Genomic DNA, 26,772 nt, shown 5'->3' on the forward strand with positions numbered 1-26,772 from the left:
TTAGTACAAAATTTTGGTCCCTGCCATTCTAATTACACTGGTCAGGTGCTACATTTACATGTATTTTGGAAATTCTCAGTGGTGAAAGGTAAATCCAAAATACATATATATCCCTTGTTATCAATTTCACAAGATTTAATCTGGTATCTGTTTCTAGATTCTCCTTCATTCCTGACAGAGATTCTTGCCAGCATTGATCCTGACTGCATCATGGAATACTGTAGCACAGACTACTTAGGAAAGTAATTTATAGGAAAAATATGCAGACAATTAACTTAAATGGCATAACAAATCTGGACAACATTGCCACACATTAATAGTGACAATATGCTGGAACATACTAATGTGTAGGATTAAATTAAATAGTAATGGACAGATTGTCTCTACCAGCACCATCCTGTGCATAATAGAGCACACAGCTGTGCCATGCTGAAAGGAGCTTTGGGAGAGAACTGTAACCAAAGACCCAGCCGCTTAAGTTCCTCCCCTTCTTGCTTGCAAGGGAGACAACCTACAGTCTTTTACTCCTGGCAAAAGATATATTTTCCTTGTGTTCATTATCTGGTTTGCTCTGCTTAATCAATATGCTTCTTGTGGCTCACCATCCAGAAAATAGTAGCAGTAGCAGTAGTAGTAGTAGCCAGTAATAGGAGGAAGATGTTCAGAGCACTGTTTTCCACGTCAGAGCTTGCCTAGATGTATTTGGATGGACCATAGTATGACTCAGTGTCTTTAAAAGCCAATTTTTTATGTCCTTACAATGACATGTATCTTGAGTTCATCGATTATAACTTCCTTGTGAAGGTAATCAAGGAACTGACAAGGGGAGATGCTCTTTTGGTTCTGATACTTACAAATAGGAAGAATTTGGCTGCTGTGACCATGAGACAGTAGTATTAGGGCAAAATAACAGAATCACAACTTTGAATTGATGAGAGCAGACTTTGACCTGTTCCGGTGTCTCAGGGATCAGTTTGGAAAATTAAGGAAAAGACCTAGATTCCAAGACTTTAAATTTATTATTTTTTAAACTGGTTTGCTGACCAAAAATGTAGTAAGCAACATGCTGCTCTGCATTATTTCTATGCAAATAAACGAACAGAAAATGATTAGTTGGGGACACTTTTAATGAGTTTAAAATAGATTTAAGTTTTCAAGAAATCCAATTCCACTGAAGGCTTAAAAAATTAATCGTATATGATTGTGTATGTCCAATGAAGAAGTAAAAATGAATGCATTTCTTGACAAATGGATCATCATAGAACTCTCAGTGACTTCTGTGCAGTAGAAAGTTAAATTTATACCTGTGCCTAAGGTTAATGAAATGCTATATATGGTTAACTCACCTTTATGGTACTCTAAAAAGACACTTAGAGATGTTCAGAAGAGCAGCTGTCATTTGAAATAGGAGGTAAGGAGAGCAATACTTTTTGTCCAGTCACACCGCTTAGCAATCTGCAGGTGATTCAATTCCATCGCCAGTACGACCAGCTAGGAGACAAGGAAAACCAGAAAAAAGGGAAAAGCTGTTCTGCTGCTGTACTGGAACGGGCCTGAGCATTTTACAGTTTGTGCTGCGGGACTGATGTTGATTGACAACTTCTGCATAGGCAGGGATCAGCTGAGGGAGGTTTTCAGAAGTGATACGAAGTGTCAGCATGTTCAGAAAATCAAAATATAAACACAGTGAAACATACAGACACCAACTTAAGTGAAAGCATATTAATATTAAAATGCATTTTTAGCGTGAGGTTTTTTCCCCCAGATTAATTTGTCTTTATACTTTCCTTTACATATTCCCCACCCCGCCTAAAATCCTGTATTCAGGAGATGGAAACGAATCGTTTCCGTGCGGCCCGAGTGTTTTCTCTCCTCCTTATCCTATTTTTTTTTTTTAAGTGCATAAATTATCTCTTATCCCTTCATTCCGCCTTATTCCTAGGATGTGACGCTCCGGCCTCGGCCCCGCCCCTCGCGCGGTCCGTCCTGCCGCGCGGTTTGTCTCTGCGGCCGGCCCGTAGCGCCGACTCCTCGCGGCTCCATCATGGCGGGCGCCGCGGGCTCTGACGAGGGCCTTCGCTACGCCGAGTACGCCCGGGGCCCTACGGCCGCCGGCAGGGGCCAAGCCGAGCTGGACCGCGGGCTGGTGAGCGCATGGCGGGAGCCCGCCGCTCCTGGGGCCAGGAGGCCGCAGCTGCCTCCCTTCTGACCCAGGGGGTCAAACACGCCCGCGAGGGGACGCGTGTGAGCGCCGGGGCAGAGGGGCGTGATGGCGCTGCGCAGAACAGGCGTCCTCCTCCGGGCTGGGCTAGGAGAGCGGGTGGCGGTGTCCGGGGGGACAGGGCAGCGAGGTTCCGCCGTGCCGTGGGGGGAGCTGCAGCATGGGCAGCGGTGTGTCGGCCTGCCCTTGAGGGGAAGGGAGCGCCCAGGATTCAGGAATGCTCGTGGTCGGGAGGAACTGCAGGAGTCGGAGGGTCCGCAAACAATCAGAAAGTTTTATTAGCAAGTTTCACGATTGGCACGGAAATTGGTATGCTAATCTTTGACACCACATGGCAGTGGGTTTTTGATAAAGGGGTAAGGTGAAAAGAGAGAGAGATGAATTAGAGGGTAAGAGAGGGAGAAAGGAAGAAAGAAAGGAAAAGCGAGAGAAAAAAAAGAGAAAAAAAGAAGATTATCAGTCCTGGTTCCAGCGTCGGTCCAGCTGACGGGATGTTCAGGGTCCTGGGGATACTACCTGGGCTTGGTGGAGATACCTTTTTATGGACAGGTTTCCCCACCCTGGAGACAGGTTCCTCGTTTTCTATGGGAACTAGTCATTATGTGCAGCCTGTTCTTTTAGATCTTTCTGGAAATGAGTCAGGGGGCTTCAGGTCTCTTGGGTGGTCTTGATCCCTCCCTACAGTCCATGCCCATTTCTTGGCCTCTTTTCCATGCTTGTGCCGTGCTGTGCTGTGTGTATCTCTAGGAAATAGAACAAGGAAAAGTGCTGCCTCCGCATGTCCCCTTTCTCTAGTCACGTCTTGTTCTTTCCCACAGCGTGTTCTTACTGACAGTCCTTGTCTATTACTACCACTAGTCCTTGGCTGGCTCCACAGCCATCCAGCCGTCGGAGTTTGTCCCAGCCCTTTCTGGGATGCTACAGTTGGGGTACACGGGAGCGCTTTGGCCCAGACGTTCTCAGGTGTGAACAAACAAGGCTGAAAATTTTGTTCCTCTGCCATGAGGAGGTGATGTGATACCTGTGGTGTTTTCACCCACTGTGCGGGTGTTGTTATTGCAGGTGGGTTTGAGTGTTGATGGTTTCATAGAGCTCTGCTTCAGCAAAGTAATTCTCACCTGGTACTTTGTAATGTGGGAGAGTCTGGGTTAGTCTGGAGTGGAGGCAAAGTGCCTCTGAAGTTTCCTATGCTGTATTGTGCTCTAGAGGGAAGGGTGATGGGACTTTATCCCAGTCCTTCATTCTAGTCAATTCAATTAGTTCATGGAACAGTGAATTCCCATTGGAAAAGAGAATTGGGAAAAATACATGCATCACTGCTTAAAGCCCCAGGTGGTGAAGTTTTCACATTTTTAAGATGGCATAGAAGTCATACTTACCTTACTTCATTGTGTTGTCGCTACAATATTTTTACTTTTTTAAAATACAGTTTTAAAAATTACAGTTCTCTAAGTCATTTATTCATTGTTACTACAGTCTTGGACTTTGTTTTTTTTCCAACAGGAGAGTCTTTCTATGTATTTAGTGGCAAGCTGTGTAGTCTTAAGAAGCTAGCTCTGAAACTCATTATTATCACAGCCATTCTTCCTTTCAAATGCTAGCAGAGAATTGCTAGTGAATTTTGTCCAGTCTTTGGACCCTCTTACCTGTCTGGGATAAAAGTTGCATCTGGGGTTAGCATGGCTTGCCTTGTAGCCCTTAGTATTGTCACATTTTTAGTAAGGTCCAGAGACTGATATAGGTCTTCAGAGGACTAGAATCTGGATTACTGATGAAATTTATTCTTTAACCAGGCCTTTCAGTGGAGAATGCAGTGGTTTTTAGGCATATCTACATTGTAATCTGTTAGCATACAGAAGCTATTTTAGAGTTTGTCTGGATGGTGTTATGTAGGTAATGGAAGCAAGAACAGCATACATAATGCATTCACAGTTAAGGAATTCAGAAGGAGGTAAGTTGTGTATAAACAAGTTCTAAAATTTTGCCAGAGAGAAACAGCAAAACCAACCGTAGTGCTGTGCGTCTGTTCCTCTGACACCCTACAGGGTAATGAGGCCTTCCTGCCGTGGTGGAACAGAGCAGTACTAGGAGAAGCAAAGTCCCACAGCAGCATCCATCTCTTGGGGCTGAAGGAGCTCTGTTCAATATCCTACCGTGAATCTTTGTTGTGAGCTGTGTGGGATATTAGCTGAAGTCACTTGTTCATGGTCACTTTTATTCTCGTAATTGTTTTACAAAAGTGTTTGGAGCGATGGAAGAGCAGCAGTGGAAGCATGAAGAGTCTGTTCTCAAAGATAACAGCAAGAGGTCATTGTTAATACATACACAAGAAGATTGATTTGAATACCTTATGGTGATGCTTCTATTAGTGAATCTGTTTGCTCTGGTACAGTTTCCTATGAAAAACTCTGCAGTCATAGCTTTGTATACAAATCAAAAAAGTTGCTGTAAAATAAATTACACAAATTGACATAAAAATTGTGTCAGTATGGGGAACAGCATCTAGCTGAAATTACTTTTAATTCACTGTTGGAAGGCAAATTAAATTTAATAGGAAGGTAAGATTGGAAGGAAAACATTAGATTATGAAATCAAATTGGTTGGAGATAACTTATAATATAATCCCACTTCAGAATGTTTCTGGCTCCATATAGAGTAAATTAGGTGGTTTGCTCTGAAGCCTTATTCTATCTTCTGTACCAAATAATCATTTATTTCAAGCCAAGAATTTTTATTTGAGGGATAATTTAATTTCAGAAATATTTTTGTATACTTGGTTAGTATACTTGTTTATCCTACTTCTTAGTAGCATACAGTGCTAAAAAAAAAAGAATCAAACCTTCTTAAATTGAAATTTCTAGTTAAGCAACTTACACTTGTGTGTTTATTTAAATGTAAGTACATAATTCCTATTTTGCTGCTCTATGACTAAGCATGGATTAGTTACAAAATGCCATCCAACCCATGTCAGCAAATTATTATTTTCTCTGTGCTTTTTATTCTATTACACTGCAGGTTTCCAAGGCAAAAGACTGTAGAGCTCTTGCTGTGTGTCTGAAAGCTAAGTTAGGAGGAGAGCAAAATATTTTTCATTTGATCAAGAAGGATGTTTTCACTGGTGGTAGAAGAACCAGTGTATAAAATCCAAATTCTGTGCAAGCAGATATGTTGTAACGTTCCTACAGGTGACTCTTGCAGCCCATAGTCAGATGTACTAGAGTTGTGCTGAAATTTGAAAGTGATGCATTTGAAATTCTTTTGTTTATAAGGTTTTTTCTCTCTTCATAGAAGGAGAAGCCATAGTGCTAAGAACTACATGAGAACTAACCATATTTTTTAGGTATGGTTAAGCTAGCAGAGCACCGTGGATTAGAAATTTGCAAAAATAATATCTCATTCTTCCCTGTTTCTTCTGCTAAAAAGGTAGAGCCACTGGAGAATTAAGTATTGAAGGAATTAAGTTTTCTTTATCTAAGAGGGTTTATTACTGAAAACCGAACTACACAGTAAAATTAAAACACTGAGATCAGCAGAATAGCGTGGGATTGATGACTAACCTTTGGGAGCCGATTCATTGAATAAAGAAAGGGACAGATGTTACTTTAATCTTTTATTTCTTTATTTTTCCCTCTTGGATCTTAACAGAATGCTTTCATTTAAAACCCATGTCTTGGAAGTTCCTTAATGGCATTTTTGGAGTGGTGGGAAGGTCAGTTCTGTCATAATTGAAAGTCAGTGCGTATGTATTTATTTATTTATCCCTTATGAGTCTGAAATAAAATGCAATTTCAAGCAATAGGAGACAAAAAATGATTGCGGTGGTAGTTGTATTAGCATGCAATAAATGAACTGCTGCCTTCCACAGTGGCAGTGAGTTGCTTTCATTTAATATTGATGTGAAAGGAGTGCATTTAATTAAAGCTTTGGACTTTGCATTTCAAAGCACCAGGCTAGCCTTGACTGATTCTTTTAAATACGCAACTGCTCGTTGCGTGGAAAAGGAAACTGAGTCAAGCCAGACTTAAAGGACCTACTGGTTAGTACTTGAAGTTGCTACTAATTTTATGAGAGCCCGTGTCAGTAAAAGACAAACTGTGCAATCTCTGTAACAGTGATTCCAATTCAGTTTTTGTCACATGGGTATAGTTAGGATATGTTCACACCATAACAAACATTCAAGATGCCTTGTATGACAAGTTATCACTTCTTTGTTACTATGTGGCAAGTGACTCTTCTGTAACCTGCTCATAATGCAAATAATTACTGATTCCTCCATTGTTTCACGCAGTTGAACTGCTGCTTTCCGGCCAAAATTGACAGAATCACAAAATATTCTGAGTTGGAAGGGACCCACAAGGATCGTTGCGTCCAGCTCTTAAGTGAATGGCCCATACAGGGATCAAACTCGCAAGCTTGGCATTATTAGCACCATGCTCCAACCAACTGAGCTAATCTTAGGGTCATAAGAGGAATTACTATAAACCAATATTTCTCAGATGGCTGTACCTCACTTCAAAATGTGGGCAGTCTTTCATGCCTCTCTGACTTGGCTTTGTATCACTTTTATGAAGTTTTTTGGTTTGTCGTCATTTCCCCGTTGATCCTGCATCCTGCTCCTATTCTAGAGCTGCTGCCACGCTTTGTTTTTACCTGCTGTTTTCCGGGCAGCACTCTTTCCACTAACTGCTACTGCTTTCCACTGAGATTGAAATAATGCATCCCAGCAGACATGGCTGATTCTGTCAAAGGCCCTCAGGGGTCTCTACATTGTGCTCCCAGATTACTGTGCAAACACATGCTATTTCTGCACTAAACTGGCTGAATCCTGGTATTATTTATTAGCCCGTTCTCTGTGCTTGGTCTTACCTGTGATGAGGTGTCTGCTGCTAATGCCTTGTTGCAACCTGTACATCTTTTTGTAAACTGCTGACTGAAACCACCTTTTAGGTGACAAAGCAATTATAACTTAATCTGGACAAGCACAGACTAATAAATATTTTTTTTTTGCCAGTGTGATCTATTTCACGCGTTGTTGAGCTCTTAATTGACTATAACCACTTAGTAAAAGATTCTTGCCGTCACTCTGAATCAAAGTCAAGGAAACACTTGAATATTAATCTATGGTCACAAAACACATAACAGAATAATATAGAATTGCTATAGGGTTGTGATATTTTCAGAAACCTTGTGGCTGGTTGTGGTTCCTGTCTAAACAGACGAATTAGAGGAATCTTTTTAAGGTTCAAATATTGGGAGCCTGGGAAAACTTGATTTGTGAGAAGAAATTAAAGGAGTTTTAGTTTAGTGAGGAGATGAACTGTGCTTGACTATTTTACATCGTATACCATTTAAGGTAACATGCTTAAGTTTTTTCATGGTCTAAAGATTAAGGGAAATTTGGTGGAACTGAAAGGAACAACAGACATAAAACTACTACATTATTTTTACGTTCAGAAATGAATGCTGATATTGAGACTGAAGAGTACACTGAAATGGAAGAGTTCTTTTACTAAAATGGGCTAGACAGGAAGATCTTTAAGGCCAGAATTCCCCCAGTCTTAACTCTGGAGCTTCAGTTTCAGTATGTTTAGTGAGGGGTTTTTTTTTGTTTGGGTTTTTTGTTTATTTTTTGTGGTTTTTGTTTGTTTGTTGTTTTTTGGTTGTTTTGGTTTTTGTTTGTTTTTGTTTTTGTTGTGTTTTTTTTTTAATAGAAACCTCTAGGCAATTGCAGTCTTATGCAAATATCTAGGACAGTCCCCTCAGGTAGGTGGGAGGTAGGTACTTAGTTATAATCTCTGGGATCCAGAAGTTAGATATAGAGGAATACAGCTGCTTCTGGATGTGCTCAGGGCTGGCTACAACTTTTTCTGTACTGAGCTCAGTACTACAGGCTGCAATCACTGCAATCACAGGCTCCTTCAGAACAAAAGCTGTAGGAGCCACTGGGTGCAATCGGTGCCTACATCTTGTACAGCTGCCTGTTTGTGGGCAAAGTTTTCAGCCCATGTTCTAGCCCATACTAAACCAACTCTAGGAAGGCTTTAAAAACATTATTTCCAAACTCTTCCCTTACTCCCACTCTGTTTAGAAGTGAGATTGGGTACAATTGAAGACAAAGAATTTTAGCCCCAGAATCTTAGTAGCAAAGGCAACTTGGCTGCAGATCCAGTTATTAGGGCACTTGCATTGAAGTTTGAGCTTTAAGTCCTTCTGTCAGACTTGTTTGTATAAAACGTATAAACCAGTTACTGAGTAATTGCAGAAGTAAGTCATATATAGAAGAGACAGTCTGGTGATAAAAGTGTTTTCATTGTCATTATGCTTTGAATTCAAGATAAACAAGCCTAATCTGATTTCTCAGGTTTCCCCGGGAAAAATACAAGGCATTATTGAACTGTCATATGATAAGACAGGTAATGCCACAGATGACTATTTCATTTGTTTCAAAGATTATTCGTAGGCTTTTCAGAAATGGAGAGCTCGTTACCCTTCTTGAATTCTGCAAACGTGAGAAGTCAGTCCCTTCTTCGAGGTTTACCTCATACCTTTCATCAGCATATTGATCAGCGTGAGGATACTTATTATTGTCCTTTTTGAGGTGCCTGACTTTTTTTCAAACACTGTGGAGGAAAATACATACACCTGATATTGGAGTTTTGAGTTAGCTCTTTATGGTTTTGTAATAAACAGGTACTTTCTGTTACATACTGTGTTGAACTAGTCTGCACAAGTAATTTCAAGTAATCCTGAATAGTTGTCTGCCTTGTGTTTTTATCATTATATACTATAGAGTGATTTCAGTGTATGTTCACTGATTTGCTAGTGGGTAGTTCTGAGTTAAACCTGATGTGTTGGCATGGGTTAATGAGACTGAACTATAAAAATCTAATGTAGTCTGAGGAATACAGAACTTACTTTCATCTTTCTTGTAAATTATATATGAAATGTTCACATCAGACATCAGAAATACTTGTTAAAGTAAAAGGTGCATTTATATGAAATTAGAGTTTGAATGTTATTCTGATTCCTGTTTTTCTGCTTTAGGCCAGAACTATGGTGGCAGTTGGACTTGGTGTTGCAACTGTTGCATTTGCAGGTAAGCTAAATTACCAGCTGAGTGTGGAACTCTCACCAAGATGCTGTTTCAGAAAGGGTTAATGAAGTTTTTATGGATATAAAGAGTGGAAAGTGGAAAGGTTGCTTGAGAGTATTGTAGAGAATTGTATCTGGTTATAGTTCCTGCCCTTTCAAAGCCATATATTCAAAAATTCTTTTTGAAAAGTAGAGAAAACTGGGGAAAGTAATTTATGGACAGGAGCTAAAGTATTCCATCTGCTTTTTGTCTGCAAAATGTAAGGTGAAAAGTTTACTTTATTTACTTAATAACACATTGCACCGTGGGGGCTCTTTAGTACTGAAGAACACAAGATGATCTTGTGATGTGATAGTGATGCTCAACAAATACAAATAGAGAAAACCAGAAGGTTTAAGTGACTACAGTCATTTATCAAACTAAACTCTTTCCATAGGACTTGGTTTATTGCCTAAACTCTTTGCATTTGGACTGTATGTTACTCTGAAAAATAGGTTCTAGTCTGAACACAGGGCATGAGTTTAGCATGATTTATTCCCTGGTTTACTTGTTCTGGATAACTGTCCATTCTGGGTTTGAAATACACTAATTGACTTCTGTTATTTTCAGCATACAAAAGCAAAGTGTAAGTGCATGCACCAAGAATAGATTTAATAGATGAACAAGTTGCACAAAACTTAAACAGGTGTTTGGTGGGTTCAGTTGTGTTGTTGTAATTAGGGGAGGGAAAGACAAGATCTTTGGTGATGTACATCCATTAAGCAGTTGGTTTATGTGCTTTTATAGAAGCAGAAGAGGAATGTTCGTAGAATTTCTTCTGCTGGTTGAGCTGAAGAATTAATAGTAACTGTCAAAGTAACAGAAAAAAGAAAGTGAGGTAACAGTACATCACAACATTCCAACAGAGATACTCTTAACAGTGTTTTAACTTCTGTGTTAACATAGACACAGGCTTAGATCACAAAAATAACTTATGGACACACTGTGTATTTTAAGAATGAAGACGATGCTATTTGACTGAAGCAGAGCCACTTTATAAAAAGTTTTTCCACTGTGTGCAATAGTAAGTTATGTTGCTAATGAATAGTTAATCAAAGCATAATTGGGGAGAGGGGATTTATGGGGAAAATCCTCCAGTAATGTGACATAAATCTTGATTCTGAAGTTGATAGACCTGCTTTGTACCTCTGAGAACAATGTAATAGAGTGCCTTCTAGCCTTTCCTAGCTATGAACATCCACTGCCAGTGAGGAATTGAATCGCTCTGAATCCCAGAAGATCCTCTCTTTGTAACAAAATAAAAAATGCAGTACTTACGAAGTGTGTGATTAAGCACGCAGCATCACAACAAGAAATGTATAGTACATAGATTTCTTTTGTTTGAAGACATAACCTTTGAACAGTATTTAATTAATAATGTGTATCCAAAGCTAATGTTTCAAACTACCCTTTTTCTTAAAGTTCACAAGGCAGATATCTTCATTTATCATGTTGAAATGTATTTAAATCTGTTTATTTAGTGAGTTAAATAGTGAGTAAACACAATGGATCTTTGCAGTCCATGACTAGGTGTTTTGATGAAGAAATTAAAATTCTTCTCCTTCCTCTCCCAATAGTTTGTGATTTTTTTAAAACCAAAATTTTTTCTAACGTAAGCTGAAGGACATAGGTTGGAGGGGGTTTTGTTGTTTGTTTTAGTGAGTATTGGTTATAATTTCATTTAATTTCCGTCTTTTTCAGGTCGTTATGCTTTCCACCTTTGGAAACCATTGGAGCAGGCAATTACAGAGACAGCAAAGAGGATTTCGACTTCTGTAAGTTTAGATATTACTATATGCTAAAGGTATGATTTTGTATTTCTACTATTCAGAAAGGAGATGCTTTATGTTAAATACAAGAAGTGCCACATAGTTTATTTTTTACCCAGGATAGGGCTGCTCCCTGCTGTCTATGTTCTGGTGTGTTGTCTGCTGTATTTTAAATCCCTACAGAGGAAGATATATCAAAAGATATTTGTAAGTTTGATAAACAGTTCTAGTTTTTCTGCCAATGTTTCTTGCTTTGGAACCCTAGCAAGCATATGATACTTATCATACACTTACTTACTAGTAAGTTTATGATAAATTGTTGAAGTGTGCTGTGAGACAATTGGTAGTTCCTAAAGATTGTGAAGTGGTGACATGCAGTTTCACTTCAAGAAGCTAAAAGTAAAAGAATTTAGTCTTTTAGATACAGTGTTAAAGGTCAAGAAGACAAATTGATAAACTTCTAGGAAAGGTTGCCATGGAGATGGGGGAGCTTGTGTTCTGGTTCACATATGAGTTGTCTTTTTTTCTTCTCTAGCTAATTTGAACTTTTAACCAAGTTTTTGTTCTTTGATTTTGCCTTATATATTTAAAAATATAATTATAGGGTAAAAAATCCAGAGGTAGGGTGTTATGAGAAGAGCATATGCAGGGAATATTTGAGAGCATTTACTTTCTGCTTCAGTGGCTATGTTTTCCTCTGGTAAATAAATACGTATGTTCCATTCCCGTTTGAATAAAGTGATTCCCAGTGAGGTAGGTGTCTGCTTGTGGCAGTGTGTTCATTCAGAATTCATAGTCTCTGAACTCTTATCCCAGCAAAGGAATACGATTCCCCTCTTCATGCTGATGTGTGAGTGTGATCAGGGAGTAGTTGTTGCAGATTATTATTTCCTGAAAAATATATTAAAGATATGTTTTTTAAAAACCTAACCATTAGCATTGTACCTACTAATGTTAGGCCGATTGCAAAACAGAGCCCATCTAGACAGACGATGCAGGCCAAATTCATTTGCCATCTGTCTTTGGTGTTCATGTGCTGAAGGGGCAAGCTTGATCAAGGCAAGCTTCCTGGGGAGGAGAAGACTCAGCTGTCCTCTTGGGGCTGGTTCACATTTGTTCTTCATTGTGATGTGTGTCAGCCAAAAATGGTGATCCTGGATTTGTTTTTTGCTCTCTGTCCTTCTATTGCACTGCTGTTGTGAGACCAATGCCAATTTTTTTTTCTTTTTCAAAGTAATCTTTGAGAGATTCCCAGGTTGCCTGCCAAGACAGCAGAGGGGACTTTAGGTACTGTGAATTAAATTGTTTTCACATGATACAGATACAGTCTGACTTGAAGGCCTGCTGGATATATGTAGAAGTACATGTACATGTGGCTTCAGAGTAGGGAGTACTTCAATCTTCCCTTTCCCTCCCTTCCTAGCAGTTATACTCCAGCAATTCTTTTTCTATCCATTTTTAGATATAGGCTAGAGAATCTAAATTCAGATGTGTTCACATAAGAAAGCAGGCAGTGACTCTTTAACACATTGAAATATGACATGCTACTGCACTGAGAGGTATCTGTTCCTTGGAAACTGTACCCCTCAGTACTGGCTGAGCCAAGTTCATTGCATACCTATCTCATTTTTACCACAGTGACTTTTGAGGCCTGCAGAATTCATGAACAATTGTAAAGAGCAAACCAGGAACTTCTGCATTCTAAGTGTTTCTAGTCCCTGGAGCAGTATCCTCTGTCTTACTTACTCTGTCTTCCTGCCTTACTGCCCAGAATTGTGTGTTGATTATTCCAGCAGAGTATCTCCCTTCTGCTATTCTATTTTTTAACTTGAAAATACAAGTCTTCAGTGTAAGATAAGATCTACTGAATACAGTAAAAACTTTTTTCCTGTTTGCTATTAACTGTATATATTTGTCAGCTTTACATTTGTGAGGATAGTGATAGTATTTTTCTTCGGCAACTGCCATCCAAGTTTAAGACACTTATATAGTTCTTAGCCAAGATTATTTGATTTTTACTAGTCTACATCTACTACTTTTTGGATTGTATTTTTTTAATGTTTTTTCTTCTCCTCCTAACAATCAATAGAGAAAATAGAGAAAACTTTAGATACAAAGGTTCTCTATTTAAGTACTTGTTGTCCAAACTTCTTATTTTAGCAGCTTTACATGATTTTGTTTTCGGAATTTGAAGCTGCTGAGTATAATTTGTGAATTAGCACTTTCATCACATTTCATGACAGCATATTGCTCTTTAAACTATGCTGACTAAGATATCAACCAGTTAGCACTTTTGCCTGTGCTTACTGGAAAGAACATCTTGAGACCTTTAGTGTCTAGGCTTCACTGCTTTTCTGTGATGTTGGAAGGCACCTAACTTGGTCACTGTAATTTCCAGTGGTTATTCTAGCTTTCTAGAATCAAATCTTGTCCTTCATTGCCTTTTTTTTTTTGAGTCTGTGAAGTAGCTGCCTATTCAAAAGCTATTTTATTCTCTTAGTGAGCCCCCACTCTTCCTCCCCCATTTACAATTCTTTCCCTCCTTTTTTTGCAGTAGAAGTCACAATTCATGTTGGTCCCTCCCAGTCACACAAGATAATACAGATGGTATTTATTCTTTCTTCCTGCTCACTAACAAATGATTTCAAAAAGGTCAAGTTGAGCAATTATGAAGCGATCATTTAAAATGCTGCTTGGTGTATCTTGAGTATTTGACACTTCTTATTTACTTACCTAAGTAAGTAGTGTGAACAGTCAACAAGTGCAGTCATCCTTTAGTCAAAAATATTAAGTAAAGACAAGTAAAAGTGTTGTGTTTTATTCTGAATTTTTACCTCTCATTTAACTTCAACTAAAAGCAGTTACTTCATATTTAAGAATATATATTTGTAAATGCTGTTGTAATTTAGCCTTGAAGTTTTCTGCCATTTTTATTTCAGTGGAGAAAGACATTAGAGGAAACATTGTCATTTCCCCTTTATGAAAAGTCATAATGCTCACTTCCAGAGAAATGCTTTTTCAGTTTGAGCCTAGCTTTGTCACTGTCATCACAAATGTCAGTGACACTGTTTTGTTTCTGTGTGTAGTGGCAAGAGTCTGTTGCCAGTAGAAGGTGCATGGCACTAAGTAGTCAACTGGCTTTTCTTCCTCAGAATAAATGCCATTAATTATAATGGTATTTTCAGTCTCTTAACTGGCATGGAAACGGTGATCATGCTTTTCCTATACTATGCCGGAAAAAGTATCTTGAAGATGTCCATCGTCCATACGCATTGGATTTTCCTAGCTGATTACTTTTGTGAAAATTTGCAAGACTGAATACACTTTTGCAAAGCAAGTGCAGCCATTTTCTGTCCCTTCCCCTGCTCCAAACCTATTAATAGCATTTGTTCAGGAAGGAGAATTTGCTTACATAAGTTGCTAAGCAGTAATAATTTGCAAGAAAATTAAGTAAATTAAATGATAGCCACCCCTCCCCCCAAATAGTGCAAAGAAATAGAGAGCTCATTTCAATGATTTTTTTGGTACTGAATTTTCTTTGCAATTGCTGGAGTTAATAAATAATCAAGTATCTAGAGCTACCTGCTCACTGAGGAGTTCTCATAGCAGAAAAATATCATTACAGCCATTACTTAAAATTTACGACTAGGAAAAAGTGCTTTAGTTTGAGTAGCATGCAAAAGTTGTTTCATTAGAGAATTAGAAATTTGCCAAGGTGTTTCATAAAATGAGTGCTCAATGATTCTTCCCCTTTTTTGTAACCAGTAGGAAAAATGGCTTTTATGTCTGATTTCCTTTTACTATCAATTCTGTTTAGGATGAAGATTTTAATTTAAGAATTTATTATTCTTGCTATATCCTTCATTTCTGAGGAAATTTTTTTTTTCCTTGAAGACCAGTTCATCAAACTTCTTTGTTTATGTATGAAAGGACACAGACACCAAAATTTCTTTTTTCATTCCTCTTGGAAGTGAACCGAATCAAGGCTTCCTGAGGTTAGAACAGTGTCAAGAAAGTAGGCTTTAAAAACATGAAAAAATATCTCTGAATGTAAGCCTATAGCCGTTCCTCCCTATTCTTATATTTCAAATAGTTTTATAGATGAAATCTACCAAGGACAGAGACAAGCCATGGTAGAGATAGTTCAAATATTACTCTTCTCTGTGTGAATAGTGAACCAGAGTTATCATGTGTTAGACTTGTGTATCAGAGTTGAAGGGCAGAAAAGAATTAACCTTTTCAGGAAACCATCTGTACCTAGACTACTTTGAGAGAAGCTCTGGAAAAATCTTTCAGAGGACATTAAATTGTGCTTTTCTCTCCTGGCTGTAGTAGTTGTTTGGCATCATTGCAAATTTCTGTGCAGTTCTGCCTCCTCAAGGGGGTTATCTGTTGACCATTAAATTATTAGTATCATTTCCTCTCAGAGAATCAGAGAAGCCCTGTGTTTTCCCTTCATGTTACGTACTCTAACCTGTAATGTCGATGTGCAGTGTTACAGACCTGGTTTGTGTTACCCTGTAGCTATAGAAGCGGTTCTTCAACAGATTTTTGTTGTAGGCACACAGTTTCCAGAATTACTTCAGCTTTGATAACCTGCAGTGTTACAGTAGTGGCTGTTTTGTGCATGTTTTGCGGTGGAAAGAAGGAAGGTAAAATTAGTTTTGGATCATAACAGCACACGAGAAAACCTTTTCTGCGGCTGTATGTGACTTTATGGCAGCAATAGATAAAGTATTTCTGAACCACACTTTTGAAAGAATGTCTCTTCTAAGTTTAATTAAAGGCTTTGCTTAGATTTCATAGACAGAGCCCTTTAAATGCTTTAATGCTTTTGAAATTACATAAGAGAGTTTGTGTAGACATAAGGCAAAATTCTCACTGAATTTGAATGGCTATATTTAGTGAGAAGAGTGTTTTATTAAGGGCCGGGCATATTTTTCCTTGGGGGTGAAAGGAACACTTGAAAATAATCTCAGCTCTCATGCCCAGACTTCCCTTTGATAGCAGCAAAAGAAGCTTATTTTTCCCATTGATAGGTTTTGCATTGAGGAAAAAAAATCAAGTCTTATTGAGTGATTTCTGTGTTCCAATTCCCCTAGGCAGGCTGTCTTGGAGCTACATCTACTGCCTCTGGGACTTAGAGAAATGTTTACTGTGAGATCACTGCTAACCATCAGTAGTGGTTCAGTAAATTATTTTTTTTAATTTAAAATAGATCTATAGTTGACAAATATGCCTTTGACCCATTTCCTATGACAATTAATTTTTGTAATGTTTTGCTCTTATCTCCATCTCTTCTTTTTAAATGTTTTTTTTCCCACTGTTTTTTCTTCCCTTCTTAAAACAGTGGATTAAGTCTCACATGACAAGAAGTTTAAAAAAACTAGCCTCAGATCCTGTATTCAATCATTGTCAGTCATTGGTGTCGAGGGAAAGATGTAAAGGCAAAAGTTGGTTAGGATTTCCCCATATACTTTGATACTTTCCAGTGTTCTCCGGCTCAGTGATTTTTCTGAAACAGAGGTTGTGGCTTTATGCTAAGCCTTTAATTGTTTCTTTTTGTTAATTTCCGGGTTTCCTTTAAAGAACTCATGATATATTTTTTTAAGTAAAATTCCTTCAAGTGGAAAAAAGATACTGCCTTTTCATCAGTACGTTGTATTTATCTGTTATTATCTCTGTTGTTGTTTTTACCTACTGTATTTGTAGAAATATTTGGAGTCATTGTCATTAATTTCCTTGGATGACAATACTTGGTCTTTTTTCATTGTGATGGTACCTATGCTGTCCTCAGCATAGTTCCTTCCCCTGCCTTCCCCAGCACAAACACTGTACTACTCCGTGCTAGTATGTACTTTGATTCTGGACCTTTTTGCCTGCAGGCAGGATTTTAAGGGTTGTAGCTATTAATATGTCTTATTAACAGTAGAAGATTGTAAAAACATAGAAAGGAATATTTTAAAAACACAGATAGTTATTTTTAAGTCAGTTTTTGCATCTGTTAACACTCAGGAGAAGTCCTTTCATATTATCTGGTTTGCAGTCATTCCATGCCTTTGAAATAAATTATAGATGAATTTAATGCTCTGAATGAGGTCATATAAATGCGATTTAGTTCCTGGCACCTTGTACATGAAACTAATTATTGCTTTTTTTCCCTTCTTTTTAGAGTTTTTCATCATACTATAAAGGAGGATTTGAACAGAAAATGAATAGGCGAGAAGCTAGTCTTATTTTAGGGGTAAGGTAGGTGCATTGCATCAATATGTTTTAGTTTAGCAAGTATTGAATGAAGGAGATGCGTGTTGCAAGAATGCGGAATACTCATGCTGAAACCATGTAAGAGGCTTTTTTTGTAAGACTTGTATTGGCTTATAAATTATTCTAATATTCTGCTTAAACTAAAAAACAAACAATAAAATGCTCATGAACCATGTGATTTGTGTTTGTGTTAGAGACATAGTAACATACTGCAGTGGAGGAATGTTCTTGCTGTGTGCTGAGTCCCTTTCAGCAGAGCCACTCCCCAGCCTGGCATTCCCCACCTTCTAGAGCTGCAAGGAACAGTTCCTTCCCAAGAACTGAGCTCTGTGCCTGTCCTTGAGGAGTTTTGTGAAGGGTTCCTATCACCCCACTCCTGCAGCCTCCCCAGATCCCCCTGAATGGCAGCCCTGCCCTCCAGCATATTGACTGTTCCCACCAAGGTGATAGACTTCTCAGCTAGTTGATGTTGAAGGCAGCATAACGTTGGTGTGACTCAGGTTGTGAGTCAAGGAAAATGTGATTTTGACATTTTTTTTTTTTTTATTAAGAATTTTTAGGGACCAGTCTAACTGTGGGATAAGCAATATCTCCTAAACCAAGAAAATTTAACGTAAACCATTTTCACATTTGCTTCTCAGAGCAGACCTGCACAATTTTCTGTAATATGCAACTGCCACTTCTCCCCAGTTGTGCTTTGACCATCAGCGTTTCTAAATGCTGTATATCAGCTTTCCTTTTTATTATTGAAAAACAGCTTTGCAAATCAAAATATAGATGATTATTTTTTTCAGTTGTCTGACAACAAATCGTTTCGTTTTTGTATTTATATGGTTCAAGGCCTTTCACCCTCTGTTTGATTCTTAGTTTCTAGTCTACTTTGTGTTCCATTGAAGTATTCTTTTCTTATGCAGTTCTGTGAACTATTTTTGCAACATACCCTAATTTCACTGTGACAGAATAATAATTAGAGAGGTTGTTTACCTCGGGAATTTAGTTAGGCTGATACCTTGCATTCAAACTGTATCTACAGAAAGATTAATTAATTGAATCATCGCTCTGATTAAGAAGTCACCTGAAGTGGAAAACACTGATTCATTTCTGCATACTAACAAATTATAAAAAACCGAAGCATTCAAGCCATCCTTTTGCATATGATAGCCCTACTGTGTTGGCATACTGCATCCATAAGTGGTTGTTTGTCTGGTAAGGGACGTATTTAGTTTAGGCCGAATACATATTTTATGTATCTGTCATTGAAGGAAACAATATTATGTAGGTAGCACCTGTAAATCAGCATATCCCTGAATGTAACACACTGAATGGCTTTGCAAAAATAACAACATGCAGGCTTTTTTTCAGGCCCCAGCAGAAAGAGAAAATATTTATAGCAGCTATAAAAATATTTACAGTAGAACAAAATGCGATAATATTAAATATTTGTTGTTTTGTCACTGGTCATAAAAATATTTATTTTCTCGGAGCAAGAATTGTTTTTTCTGCACTTAATGCTAGAATAACCAACCAGGTATGCCCTACAACTGCTGGGGCTTTCATTTTTTTTATTCCACCCTCTCAAAATTGTTTATTTTAAATGAGTGGATGCATTGTGTTTAACAAAAACCTGAAAGATATTTGTATGTGTGAAATACACAGGCTTTTGAAAAATGTGTCTTACACGCCTTTGTTATTGTTACTCCCTTAGAGATGCAGTTTAATGTTTTGTCCACAAGATGGTGAAAATTTCAAGTTTTAATGTTTTTGAAGCCAGTATAAACTGTTAATTTTTAGCCTGAGCGCTTTCGCATTTCTGGTAAGCACTTATATTTATTTTGCAGTCCATCTGCTGGCAGGGACAAAATCCGAACAGCCCATAGAAAAATCATGATTTTGAATCATCCTGATAAAGGTAAATACTTATTACTCTTCTTAACGAGGGCTGGAAAGGAAGAGGTTTAAATGAGATCGTTTAAGTTTTCTGACTATATAAATAACATTGAGTGCAAATGTTTTTTGTTTATTTATTGACTTGACCTTCTGTGTGTCTTCTCTCACATAAACTGGGCTTTATGAACCACAGTTTTACTCATCTTTCTTCAGTGTTGTTTTCTGTACTTATACTGCTTCAGTTAAAACTATGATCTCAGGGACCAGCTTACCTTACCACACTTGGCAAAAACTTATTCAAAAATAAGCTGTAAAAATTTTACATTCAAAACATTCCTGTTTTGAACTGTGATGGACCAGTCACATGCATGAAAATAACTTTCTGTGGGGAAATGTTCTGCAGTTACTAAGTACATCATTGATGAATTTCAGACTTTATGGAATTCACTTGGAAAGAATGTAAAGCTGGGCACTGTTGCTTTACTGGCCAGGTTTTTGATGTAAATTTATCTTAGAGAAAGGCTATTATTATAACTTTAACTACACTACAGCTGGTTGAGAAAGAAAGCCCATATGTTCATTGCTGTTTCTACTTTAAAATAACAGATGGTGAAGAGTTGCACTGTATTTCAGAAGTCAAAAGGGGAAATTGGAGGGGTTTTATATCTTTTTGACAGAATTACAGGGCTCCCTGCCAGCACCCCATTTTAAGAAAATGAAAAGATAACTGTGACCACTGGCCATGGAAAGTGTTCAGTTGAGTGTTTCTTTTCTGTCTTCACCCCTCAGTTTAATTTTAAAGTTGTCCTGATTATTTGATTTCACACTTTCATTTTTTACACTTTTTATAATGTGTAAGCTGCACAAACATAGGAAAGAAATTCTCTTCTGCATTTCTAATATATTACAATGGGCAAAGGCCTCTTAACCACCAGAGTACCTATTAGGTCAAAATTTTTTAATGCTGAACTTCTAAGTTTATTGTAGCAGTATTTGGAGATGTGAGCCAGAAAGAACTGTGAATCCCCATGTGGTTATTGAGTAGACCTAAAGAGAGAGTTCCTGTTAGGAAGATCCTAATGACCCTAACAAAGATTTTAGTGACTGCTCTTACAGCTGTAATGCACCTGCAGCTGGGCACAGCGTAGATTTGGATGGATGTGGTGAGCCCTTCTGCATGGTATTAAGATGGAGCATTTTCTCCAGGAACACCAGTTGAAGGGATTTGTGCCTCTGTGCTGCCCCTGAAGCTCTTCTGGCATGGCTGTAGAAAAAAGGCTTGTGTAATATGTTCAGCTGTAGAGCAAGGGCCTGGAGTAATCTTGAACATGAGGCATCACAGAGAGACTTGTTTGCTTGTGTATAGATCTTGATTTCTTCGGGCTGTGGGTAGCACAAATGTGCTTTTAAAAACTATATTCAACATTGTAATGTCATTTTAAAATAATATTTTACCAGCTGGAGTTGATAAAAGAAAGGTCATTAATTACAGATTTTTGAAGTTAACGTTTGTTATCTGAGATCCAAACTGTTGAAGAGAGAATTATTAGAAGTAAATAAATATATAGAAATTTGCCTAATAACATCCTCAGTGAGTACTACTAAAACAGTTGCTCATGAACTTTTACAGTTCAAAGTGTTTTTATATTGATATATTGTATAGATATATTGTGTTGTGTATTGTGTTAATTTATCAGTTACTGATTTTAGGAAAGAGTATTTCTTCACAGAAAAAGAGGAAGAGAGAAGCCTTTTGGACTTGCCCTAATTATAAACAAACACTTAGGCAATCATGAGATTGAATTTCCTCTCATTGGAGGGCTACAAAATTAATATGGCACTTAAGGATGTAAATGTAGTGAAAACACTTCTAACAGATTTGAATTTACTTTAAGATCCTGTACTTTAGACAGATAGAAAATCAATGCACATTTAAAAATTACTTGGAATACATTGTTCATTGCAGGTTTTTGTCTTTACTGTTTGTTTGATCCTCTTATCTACTCTTTGAAAGAAGCAATACTCAATGTAGTAAATCCTATTCCTTGCTAAAAGCTACTTGATTTTAAAAAAGGGAAAAAATAAATTCTTTTTTAAGTAGCCAATTTGTTACCCATCCCTTACCCTGCCTCACTTTCCTCCAGCGTGTCTTACCTATTAAGGCTACATTCAAACAAGACCAAAACATGAAAAAGAACTTCATTACTTTTTCCAGTTGTTTTACTGCACCATGAAATGACTTTATACTGATTTGGATTCCTGCAGGATTGTCCTAAAGAAGTCTTTAAGCAAGCCTTGCCTTTTTGTCTTTATTTATGTATGTCTACAAGTAGCTCTATATGTTTCGTCTATCATTGTCTTTTCTGATTAATAGAATGAATGAAATGGTGAATGAAAAATACGTTTGAACAGATGCCTTGGAAAAGGCTATTCAGTGCACAGTACTGCTGGAATCACATTCTCACGTAAAAAATATAGATGTGTAATAGTAAGTAATAAGTTACTGATACAGACCTTGTAATGTTGTTTTTGGTGACTGCAGACAGATGGTTGGCACTCAAGGGGAGAGTAAAAAAAAACCAAACACAAAAAGATTGCTGAACTGTAATCAGATTGTTAGATGGAGCGTAAAGCAATGACAGTGTTCAGGACTAGAAGTTAGAAGGCTTACCATGTTTAAACAGCTTTGATGTGATGGTTTCTGGCTGGTAATTTTGGGCACCCAGCGCAGGAGAGGCTTGCGGGGGAAGGTGTGCATGTGCACACAACAATTCTTTGTCAAAATTATTTTAAAATTTTCCTTCTCAGTTTTTGGGATGAGTGGAAATACTAGCTGTTTGGTTTGAGTGAATATTTAAGACAGCTGACCTTGCATACATTTGCAGAAGCATCGCACTGCAGGTCTAAATCAAATCACAGTGATGTAAAGTGTTGTCAAATTTCAGTCTTCTCTCCGAGACAAAATGTTCAGTGTTGTTCTTCAGTGACTTCAGTTTTGATTACATTTCTCATGTTTCCTTATCAATTAGTTTATTTCTTATCAATGTAATTTATTAAGCAGTTGTATCAAAAGGATCTGTGTAGGAAGAAGGAGCTAATAAAAGTGAGTAATAAAGGAATACTGCAAGTGAAGTAGTTTGGTACTTAATACTGATGTGTAAACAGTATTCCCTTTCTCTTCTCAGGTGGATCGCCTTACTTAGCAACAAAAATAAATGAAGCAAAAGACTTGTTGGAATCCAGTGCCAAAAACTGAAATCCGAAGGCTTGGGTCAGAGGAGATGCAGCAGATACATTGCACAATGGCTTTCATGTCTACTTGCTCTGCACAGTTTCTTATTCATATTTATTGTCATAATTAAAATTTTAAGATGATTTAAAGCAAACTGATATCTTTTACAGTTATGTAAAGTTATGTACAGTATGCTCCTGCAAGGAGCATAGAGTTGGACTTGATGATCCTTATGGGTTCCTTCCAACTCAAGATGTATTATGATTCTGTCTCAATTTTAGTGTATTTTTATTAAATCATGATCCCTTACAAACTTTGAAAAAGTTCTCTTACTGTCTGGGGTTTTTTTTTGCAGAAGTAGTTGCTTCTTTCATTAAATTTTGGATCTTTTAAAATAAAATTCAAAAATTAGTCTTAAATATAGGATTCTTCATTAATAAAGAAACAACTCTATATTTAGGGTTACCAGAGAAAATCTGTGACAGTGTGATGATTCACAGGAAATATGGCAGATGCTGTACAAGTTTCCAGCACCACTGTACCCTTGAGTCTGTTCATTTGTGAAGTAGTAGGTTTGTTCATGAGTGTGGTTTGAAAGCTGCAACTCCAGACAAAAGGACTAATGGGACTACAGACTGCAGTTTTCATTAACTGTATATATGGGGCTTGGAGCTATGAAGGAGAAGATTCTTGGTTTTAGTTAGTTCTTTTGCATATTAAAGGATCTCTGAGATTGTCAAATAGTCATTTAGACATGCTTCAAGTCATAGAGTATGTTTACTCTGTAGCAGTTGGGATAGTGCAGGGGTTTTCATAGCAGTGGACGTGAAGAAGGTAGGTCCATGTGGCATGGAGTTGAGATGGATTTTATTGGCTGCAGTTGTTCAGATCTTACACCAGTCATGTGAATCTGGTGTAGGACTGACTCAGCAGGGAACAAACAGGAGGGTACCTGCTTTGCATATGGCTCTGGGCGCACTTCCTGGCTTAGTTCTCCAGTAATGCTCACATCTCTGCATTATGCTTCATATCCCAAAGTATATGTACATACTTCCATACATCCTAGCAACCTAGGACTGGCTTTGGGGAGTGCTGAAGTCATGGGTCTCTGACTTTAAAGAGGACAAGTTTCAGCTGACAGCTGGGAGTAGGTGCAGTTTGGGGCACTTGGCTGCTACAGATTCCTAGTGGTAAATTGTCTGCAGATGAATTAACTCTCCTAAGAGGATGATGATGAGATGAGACAGTATAGTGGATTCAGTGCAAGACTGAAAAACTTCCTGCTGTCCATTCAGGCTCTGTCGTTTGAGGTACAACAAACAACTTGAAATGCTACAAATATAAAATTTAGATATTCCATTTTCTAGGTTATTTAGCCAGAGGTAAGTGGCTAAGAGCAGTTAATATGAAGTTGAATGTTTTAATTATTTATCTACCAGAACATGCATTTGTAGTTCATCTGTGGTGGCTGTCCAGATTATATGGATTTTTCCTTGAAAGGAAGAATGAATATGAATTATTTTTTACCAGGTTCCTGAGACTTTGTCACAATTCCCTTACTTTCATTAAAGGGAGATGAAAAAAATTTTAGTTGATCCTAAAAGGAAATACTAATTTTACATAGTTTAGAGACTTCATTGCAATTAGAGTGGCAAGACACATGACACAATTTGACTGGATAAAGCAAAAAGGACTGTTGGGAAAAACCTGCCTGGGAATAGCATGCACTGTATGAGTACTACACTTGCATCATTTAACTAATGCTGTAATACAAGAAGCTTTAAAGGAAATAGTTTATTCCTATGCAGTAGCTTTAATTGGTTCTTGTTAAAGGAGTGGCCGTCAATTAATGCACATCAAAGGTTAGTCACTCATTTCACTGGTATATCAGTCTGTATTAGCAAAAAATGAAATCATGACAGTTTTCATTTTGGGAGAAGTGAGATGGTGGGGGTCCTAATTTTCTGAAGTGGAACGTGTATGTGATATGAGTCATTCTGCAAAATCAAAATTGATGTGAATGGTAGGTAGCAAAATCATTCTGTCTGATGATTTGGAAGTGACTAGCTGTTGTTTTTGTATGATTGCCTTTTTGTTTCCTGAGTAAAATGAAGTACTATTCTAAAATATCAGTTGAAACAAATGCATTAAAGATGGCTACTTGTTCTGTTCTTTAAAGTGAACTTCTCATGTCTTTGTAAGAAGTGAAGGGTTTGGGTTTTTTACGAGATTCTGTTGCTGATAACTTCCTTCCTGATGTAATTATTTGTATCTGATTATTTTGGATGAAACACTTTTTTTCTGACTTTATAAGGGAGATTTTCCTTCTTAACAAAAAGAAATAAAACCAAGTTCTAGTTCTGCTTTCTCCATTATTTTCAGAGCAGACTACTGACCAATTAACAAATTTGATGTATTAACAAATTTAAAAATTTAACAAATTTAAAAATTCAACAAATTAGCTGGCCAGTCCTATCTCTGGAAAATGCTGTGAAATTAATGAAGCTAATGAGTAGCAGTTGTGAAAGCATCCCTGTTGTATGTCCAGTGCCATAACTTCACACATACAATAGCATATTTTTTCTTGTCTGTTTACTCGAAAACTTGCTTTACCTGCTAAGTGTTGTTTGGAAGTATGAACAAAGGACAGGGAAAGGCCAATCTTGTAATGCTGCTCAGTTTGTTGTTGCTGATAGTCAACATGGCAGGCTAAGGAAGCCTTTGGAGACTGCCTTGCAGAACAGCACTCGGACTGATGCTCAGCTGGGCTAGGAAGAATATTTCTAACAGCATAGCCTGGTAATTTAATCTTAAAAATATGCAGCCTCTTGAGACTATTTTCTTTACTTGTCAGATGCATAAGCTTTTTATGTGTAAGAAAAGTGTGTAGAGGTTGATTTATTCTGGTGCAATTTCTGTCCATCCATACTACCAGCAGCAGGCAGACTCATTTTTCATGTGTTGCTTTAATGTTCAGAAAATGTTCATCGGTAACTTCTTAGCTTAGGAATTCCCAGGTAGTTTTCCCCTTACATGATAACCAGTCCCAGTTATCCTCTACAGCTTTAGAAGTCAGGCAGGACTGAGTGCATTTATTTGTCATTGCTGTGGGTGATTCCCAGTTTATTTAATGAAGCAGAGCTTGCTTATCTCCCTGGTTTTTGCTCTTGGTCCATGGGAGTTTTACCTGATACTTCATTCTTTACCCTTGATACAGCAGACTTAGGCAGGTCCACAAAAAGACCCAGTAAATCCAGCTATCCGCCTATGCATAAGGGCAACTTGCAAAACTTTTGCTGGCTTAGGGTGGGACATGGGTAGAGCTGAGACATAAAAATAAGGGCTTAGGGTGGGACATGGGTAGAACTGAGACATAAAAATAAGGGCACAATTCACAAAACCTTTGCCTGATCTCTTAGGTAATTTTAAAGGTAAAAATTTACTCTCCTATGCATTCGGATTTTTGTTTTTGTCTAGGTGTAAAACTACTTTCTTCTTGCAAGGTCTTTGCTCGGTTCTACACTTATCCTTAGACCAACAAATTTGGTATCTGGTGTCTTTAAGTTCCCTGAAAAGCCTGATCCAGTAGCTGTGGTTGTCAGGTGCCTCATCAGCCTTGGTGTGAAAATCCCAATATCTGACCTGCTACTCAGATGAGACTGGTGATGAAGCTGGGCTGAGGAGGTGATGGCACTTGCTCTGCTTCTTGCTGGAGCTACCCCTTGCTGCAGCATGGAAGTTGATAAAGCTTGTGAGATCCCTGGGCCTGAGTACTGAGCTCTGGTCAGCTTAAGTCCTTGAAATGATGTCAAAACAACTTAAAGAAATTCACCAGCTGAGGTTATTACTGACTTCCTTAGGAGCCTCACTTCCTGCATGTTGGGCTTTAGGGCCTTATCTTAATTCATACTCTTCTGTGAGCTTCTGTCTGCCAGTCTCTCTGACTTTGACAAGCAGCATGATAGATTGGCACTAAATCACCAGGAACACCTTCCAGAACTTTTTAGTTGAATGATGACAAAACTACTGTGTTCCTTGGGTCATAAACAGCAGGTTTTGTTGTGTGGGTTCAAAGACATATTTGTGAATTGGCACCATGACCAGGACAGTCTTAGGACTTTTTAACTTTGTCATTTCAGTGATTACTTTAAAGCAACAGATTGTGTGTGTATGTACATGTATATGTAACCACACACATGTTTATTCACATACACGCTGCTTTTCAAGATCCTATGTGGAATTTTGCATCTGTACTGGGGCACACTTA

At 37.8% G+C, this 26,772-nt stretch overlaps 1 protein-coding gene across 2 annotated transcripts; it reads left to right on the plus strand.

The window, feature by feature from the left end:
* The first annotated feature begins 1,969 nt into the window (after positions 1-1,969).
* DNAJC15 (DnaJ heat shock protein family (Hsp40) member C15) lies at positions 1,970-24,866 on the plus strand. 2 transcript variants are annotated; one of them, XM_064645670.1, is made up of 6 exons: positions 1,970-2,146; positions 9,266-9,317; positions 11,055-11,128; positions 17,295-17,371; positions 19,225-19,295; positions 22,459-24,866. In XM_064645670.1, the coding sequence occupies exons 1-6, from the start codon at positions 2,045-2,047 to the stop codon at positions 22,527-22,529; spliced, it is 447 nt and encodes a 148-aa protein (XP_064501740.1). In that variant the 5' UTR covers positions 1,970-2,044; the 3' UTR covers positions 22,530-24,866. The 2 variants fall into 2 exon arrangements, with proteins under 2 accessions (XP_064501740.1, XP_064501741.1); XM_064645671.1 differs by lacking the exon at positions 1,970-2,146 and adding an exon at positions 2,367-2,530.
* Positions 24,867-26,772: the final 1,906 nt, after the last annotated feature.

The sequence above is a fragment of the Pseudopipra pipra genome, chromosome 2 (genome assembly GCF_036250125.1).
Source record: "Pseudopipra pipra isolate bDixPip1 chromosome 2, bDixPip1.hap1, whole genome shotgun sequence".
NCBI lineage: Eukaryota > Metazoa > Chordata > Aves > Passeriformes > Pipridae > Pseudopipra > Pseudopipra pipra.

Excerpts from the sequence above, each read along its gene's own strand:
- DNAJC15 (XM_064645670.1), top strand. The coding sequence starts at position 2,045 with ATGGCGGGCGCCGCGGGCTCTGACGAGGGCCTTCGCTACGCCGAGTAC. Across the intron at positions 2,147-9,265 it reads CCGAGCTGGACCGCGGGCTG|GCCAGAACTATGGTGGCAGT; the intron begins GTGAGCGCATGG and ends TTTCTGCTTTAG. Across the intron at positions 9,318-11,054 it reads TGCAACTGTTGCATTTGCAG|GTCGTTATGCTTTCCACCTT; the intron begins GTAAGCTAAATT and ends CGTCTTTTTCAG.